The sequence below is a fragment of the Solanum lycopersicum genome, chromosome 11 (genome assembly GCF_036512215.1).
Source record: "Solanum lycopersicum chromosome 11, SLM_r2.1".
NCBI lineage: Eukaryota > Viridiplantae > Streptophyta > Magnoliopsida > Solanales > Solanaceae > Solanum > Solanum lycopersicum.
The window spans coordinates 28673197-28679201 of record NC_090810.1 but is presented as its reverse complement, the minus strand read 5'-3'; the positions used below and the strand labels follow the sequence as shown (position 1 = coordinate 28679201).

Sequence of the window (6005 nt, the reverse complement as noted above, 5' to 3'; positions counted from 1 at the left end):
ACCTTGAACCTCACACCCTCCTTTTTCTCTAACTAAACTGAACCATGAGGGAATAGTTGGGTGATCAAATAGGGACCAGTCCATTTGTACTCAAGTTTCCCCGGAAACGAATGCAACCTAGAATTTAACAAAACCACCAAATACCTTAGAAAAAAATCCCGCTCATTAATGTTTTGGTCATGGTACTTCTTCAGTTTTTCTTAGTAGTGGTTTGAAGATTCATATGCCTTCAAGCGAAATTCATCAAGATCATTCAACCCTTTTAACCTCTGTTTCGCAGACTCATTCCAATCCATTTTCAACTTCCTCATTGCCTACATGGCCTTATGCGTTAATTCAACCTGTAAGTGACAAGCCTTCCCATATACAAGTTGTTATGAGGACATATAAATGGGAGTCTTCTATGCTGTCTGGTACGCCCAAAGACCATCATTAAGCCTCCTTGACGAATCCGTTCTGCTATCATTCACCATTTTTGCCAAAATTTGCTTAATTTTTGTAATGATAATTCAACATGCCCACAAGTTTGAGGATTGTAAGGAGTGACAACATTATGGAGAACTCCATATTTTTCCAATAATTGCTTAAACGGCTTGTTGCAAGAGTGAGATCCCCCAGCACTAATTATAGCCATTGGGGTGGCAAATCTGGAAAATATGTTCTTTTTCAAGAACGTGTTGACACTCTTCCCTTCATTCTTCTCTACTGCAATAGATTTCACCCACTTAGACATATAATCAACTGCCACAAGAATGTACTTCATCCCATGAGAACTCAATAAAGTGCCCTTAAAGTCAATGGCCCACACATCAATCAACTCAATCTCCAAAATGGGATTTAGAGGGAGCTCTTGCTTCTGTGAAATGCCACTGTCTCTTTGGCATCTATCACATGCCGTGGCGAACTCGTGAGAATCTTGGTGGATTGTTGGCAAATAGTAGCCACATTGAAAAATCTTATGAGCAGTTCAAATACCACTATGATGCCCACCTACAGGGGAAGAATAACATGCCTCCAAAACACTCAACATCTCAACTCCTGGCACACAACGTCGAATAAGCCCATCATCACAACTCGTATATAAGTATTGATCATCCCAAAAGAATTTCTTCACATCATGCATAAACTTTTTCTTTTAATGAAAGGAGAAGTCCGGTGGGACCATATCACTAGCCAAATAATTTGAAAAATCTACCAACCATGGAATCAAGTCTTGGGAGGCATCCAATACATGCTCATCAGGGAAAGTATCATCAATCTCAACCTTTGCACCCAACTCTCTTATTGCTCAATCTTCTAATCGACACAAGTCATCAACAACATTATTTTCGATCCCTTTTCTATATTTTACCTCAAAAGTAAAATTCTTGAAGTAGTAATACCCAATGAATCAGCCTCAGTTTTGCATCCTTGTTTGCCATCAAATATCTCAAAGCAGAATGATCAGTATACACTATAACTCTAGTGCCAAGCAAATGAGAGTGAAATTCTTTGAAAGCAAAGGCTACTGCAAGGATCTCTTGTTCAGTCACGTTGTAGTTGTTTTGGGCTTCATTAAGGGATTTACTATCATAGTAAATGGGATGAAGGATTTTGTCCTTTCTTTGACCTAATACCACACCAAGAGCAACCCCACTTGCATCAAACATCAAGTCAAAGGTCTTTCTCCAATCCGGAGAAATGATGATAGGTGCAGACACCTACTTTTCATTCAACATACTAAATGTCCTAAGAAAAGATTCATCAAAATGGAACTTACCCTCTTTTTCAAGCAACTTGCACAAAGGATGTGCAATCTCTGATAAATCCTTGGTGAACCTCCGGTAAAAGCCTGCATGCCCAAGAAAACTTCTCACACCTCTTTACAGAGATAGGTGGAGGAAGTCGCTCTATGACCTCAAAATTAACTAGATTAACCTCTATATCCTTCTCCTAAATGCGATGACCCAACACAATACCTTCTTTCACCATGAAGTAACATTTTCCCCATTTTGCACAAGGTTGCAATCTTCACTCTTATTAAGAAGCTAGGACAAATGACTAAAACACCGCTCAAAGGAGTCACCAGCCACTAAAAAATCATCCATAAACACCTCAATAGTGTCCTCCACCATATCTGAGAATATTCACATAATACATATCTGCAATGTGGCTGGTTCATTACATAACCCAAACGACATTTTCTTGAACACGAATGTCACATAAGGACAAGTAAAGGTGGTTTTTTCTTGATCTTTCGGTGCAATCTAAATCTTATTATAACCCTAATAGCCATCAAGAAAATAATACCACCCCTTTCCTACAAGTCTATCTAATATCTGATCCATCAAGGGCATACGAAAATGGTCCTCCTCAATCCATACATTTAATTTTCGTTAATCCATATATACCCTCCATCAAGTCACCGGCCTCATCAGAACAAGCTCAATTTTCTCGTAGGGGACCACAATTCCCTTTTTCTTAGCTACACACTGGACAAGGCAAACCCATGTACTATCATCAATTAGATATATCAATAAAGCATCCAACCACTTTATGATTTCCTTTTTTACCACCTCTTGCATAGGTGGATTTAAACGTTTCTCGTGCTCAATACTTTGCTTATTATCGGGCGTGCGTTGAATTTTTTGTGAACGAATCCCGGGAGGGATCCCAATAATATCTGCAATGGTCCACCCAATATCTCTTTGGAACCTTTTTAACACCTCCACCAAACTCTCAACTTGATGCACATTTATATATGATGCAATAATTACCTATAAAGTGTCACCTGTTCCTAAGAATAAATACCTGAGATGATGTGGTAGATACTTATTTTCTACTTTTGGAGCCTCCTCTATATAGTGTTTCGCGGGTAGAGACTCGTGATGCTTCAGATCTAACTCCAACTTCTTTGGTTTAAACCGAACATCACCTCGATTAAGTGCTGCGACCAATGACTCATACTCTTCAATATGATCATTATTAAAATTCATGATCACTGTCGCTAGTGTTTCTACACCCACACACTCTTCTATTTGTACATCAAATGACTTTTCAACTCTGTAAGATATGGCAGATACCGATTGGAACTCACCACTCTGCCTTATGGACCTGCAAATGTTGGAAGTCACTTCCTCATTGTTCAACCGAAATTTCATTTTCCCTTTCTCCATATCAACTAAGGCTTTATCGTAGCAAGGAATGGTCTCCCAAGGATAATAGGCACCTCAAAGTCAACCTCACAATCCATAATCACAAAATTGGCTAGAAATCTGACTCCAACTTGACTAACACATCGTCGAGTACCCTAAGAATCCTCTTCATTGTTCAATTGGCCATCAGTAGTCGCATCGTAGTAGTCTTTGGGTCACCCAAACCAAACTTCTTGTAAATAGATAGAGGCTTGAGATTTATGCTTGCCCTAAGGTCACATAATGCTTTTGCAAAGTGTAGTAAACCAATTGTACATGGAATGGTGAAGGCTTCCGGATCTTCTTTCCTTTCCACTAGAGATATCATAGCAATAGCACTACAATGCTACATTCTATTATCATGCTCAAATCTGACCGATCTTTTCTTAATAACCATATCCTTCATGAACTTTGCATAACCGGGAATTTGTTCAAGAGTTTCTATTAAAGAAACATTGATGGAACGCTGTTTGAGCATAGTGATTAAACGCAGGTATTTACCATCCTCGATATTTTTCACTAACCTCTGTGGGAGTGGAGGTAGTGGTCTAGGGATGCGGGTAACCTTTTGGGGTATCTTAGCTTCGTTCCCCGTTTTGTCTTCTTACTTATCACTAACCTCCACTACCTCATCATCGCCTCTTATCATATTTTTTACAACAGACGGCATCGGTGTGTGAATGGTTTGCTTACACCGTCGAGTTGTGACTTCCATACAATTTCCATCATTATTCGGTTTTTGGACAGTATTGCTACGAAAAGTGCACGGTTGGTGTGGTTTCACAGTCAAAGACAATTGGGCCATTTGAAACTATAGATGCCTGATTGAGATTGCATGAGCATCAACTTTTTTCCCAATACTTTCTTATTCACTCCTGAATTATTTAGTGTGCTCATAACTAGCATCAAACCTCATCTTCATTTTCTGCAATATATCCTCAACTTGCGCATACTACCTCCACCATCCCTAGGAGTAACTTCACGATTATGAGATGGAACATAGGGCCCCCACTCCTATCATTTTTGTTACCATAGTTACCCTGGTTGAAGTTGTTGTCGAGATTGTAATTCCTGTCTCTGACATAATGACTCTCTCGATTGTAATTACCACTGTTCCGACCTTAGTTTCCTTGACCTTGGTGCTAATTTTCCTGATTGGAGCCTTGGGTGTTTAGTCGGAAACCCCTCGTCTAATCATTTACCGCATAAGAGTCCTCCTCGTAGTAATACTGATCAGTTGGAGGTTGATGATTAGAAAAGTAGTTCAACACATTTACCTTTTCTGCACTCCTAGTGACATGTTTAAACACCAACCCAAGCTTAGTTCTCATTTGATCAATTTCCTCACGAATCTCATTTGTGGATTGGTTGTGTGCGGATTGCACTGAATAAGTGTTTCTCCAAGTATCTGACTTCCTAGTGCTCCAAGATTTCTTATTTTGGGAGATTTTCTCCAACTTCTCAGCAATATCAACATAAGGGCACTCACCATAAGATTCATCCTCTAACGTATCTAGTACTTCTTTATTATTATCATCTTGTCCCCCATAGAAGTATTCTTTCAGTGACTCATCATTGATGTGGTTATTTGGGACACTTCTCAAGAATGAGGTGAACCTATCCCAAGAAATACTAACTGGTTCTCCCGCTAGTATGTTTAAGTTTTTCACCCTATCTTGTGGTTTAGCTTCTTAGACACCGGGTAGTAACGTGCTATGAACACATCCCTCAATTGATTAAAAGTGCAGATTGAGTTATACGGGAGTTTAATAAACCATGTAGCGGCCTCTTCAATCAGTAAGGGAGGAAACACTCTCAACCCAGTTATGTCCATATTCAAATCAGGCTTCCCCATACCACTCTTACAATCAAGATCTCCTTTTAGATTTGAGCATAGGGATCCTCAGAAAGTAGCCCAGAAAACAAACCTCTAGCGGTGAGCATTTGCATCAGACTACTAGTTACCAGGAAGAATGGCCATGTGAAAGGAGAGGCAAGATAAGAGGCCTGTAAAAGTCTGTATTATTATCATATCCCCTATAATACTCTTGAGAGAGTGGATTGGGAGGTTTCCTCCTTATTTCACCTTCCACACAACTTTCAGGTAATAGTTGGTCATGAGAATCACCCAGTTGTGGATGTTTCGGGTTGTGATCTTCATCGAGAATACCCAAATTTTGATTCATTTTCTGCGTACTGTGCGCTCTACTTTAGGGTCGGGTGAGAGTATGTGTTCTCCTCTACTACGCGTACTTGGCATAGACTGAACTTAGATCTGAAAGAGATAAAAACAAAAACAAGAAGAAAAATCAAGAAAATGTTGACTAAAATTTGGTAATAAGCTTAAAGTTATTCTAAGAGACATTTTCCCCGGCAACGCGACAAAATTTGATACAGTCAAATTTACTTCTTGAAAAGAAGTATAAGCGGTCGTATCAAGTAAAGAACCCAATTATAAGGTTGGGGTCGATCCCAAGAGGAAATAGCTTAGACTTAACTTTAATTTATTATTACATCTATTAAGTCAAGTCCTTTCCAAGAAACAGTAACAAAAATGGGGGTTTTAAACAATAGCTGTAATTAGCTTTTTATATGTTAATAAGTAACATGTTCAAAGATTTGATTTTTAGCAAGTAATGAAAATAACTAGGGTTTAAGTGTTCTCCATAGGTTCATAACGCGGTAATTCTAGCTATAACAATCATTTTCTAGTATCTTGCATGCGAAGTGGTAAGTTATATATCTCTAACTCCTTGGTCAAGCAACTACGAAATTTGACTCTACACCTTCATCCGACTATGTCTGTATGCTTTCCTAAACTTTAGTTTTACC

The 6005-nt window shown here is 38.9% G+C and overlaps 1 protein-coding gene across 1 annotated transcript; it reads right to left on the bottom strand.

Annotated features, from left to right (window-relative positions):
- Positions 1-466: 466 nt before the first annotated feature.
- Positions 467-3155, bottom strand: LOC138339342 (uncharacterized). Its single transcript, XM_069290935.1, has 5 exons — positions 2791-3155; positions 2406-2694; positions 1760-1831; positions 1383-1700; positions 467-955 (listed from the first exon to the last, which is right to left on the bottom strand). The coding sequence occupies exons 1-5, from the start codon at positions 3153-3155 to the stop codon at positions 467-469; spliced, it is 1533 nt and encodes a 510-aa protein (XP_069147036.1).
- Between the last annotated feature and the right edge of the window lie 2850 nt (positions 3156-6005).

Coding starts and splice junctions, on each gene's coding strand:
- LOC138339342 (XM_069290935.1), bottom strand. CDS start 3,155: ATGGAGAAAGGGAAAATGAAATTTCGGTTGAACAATGAGGAAGTGACT. Junction 1,832..2,405: donor AGCTTGTTCTGATGAGGCCG/GTGACTTGATGG, acceptor TTGGGCATGCAG/GCTTTTACCGGAGGTTCACC. Junction 1,701..1,759: donor CAAGTTGCTTGAAAAAGAGG/GTAAGTTCCATT, acceptor AATGAAAAGTAG/GTGTCTGCACCTATCATCAT.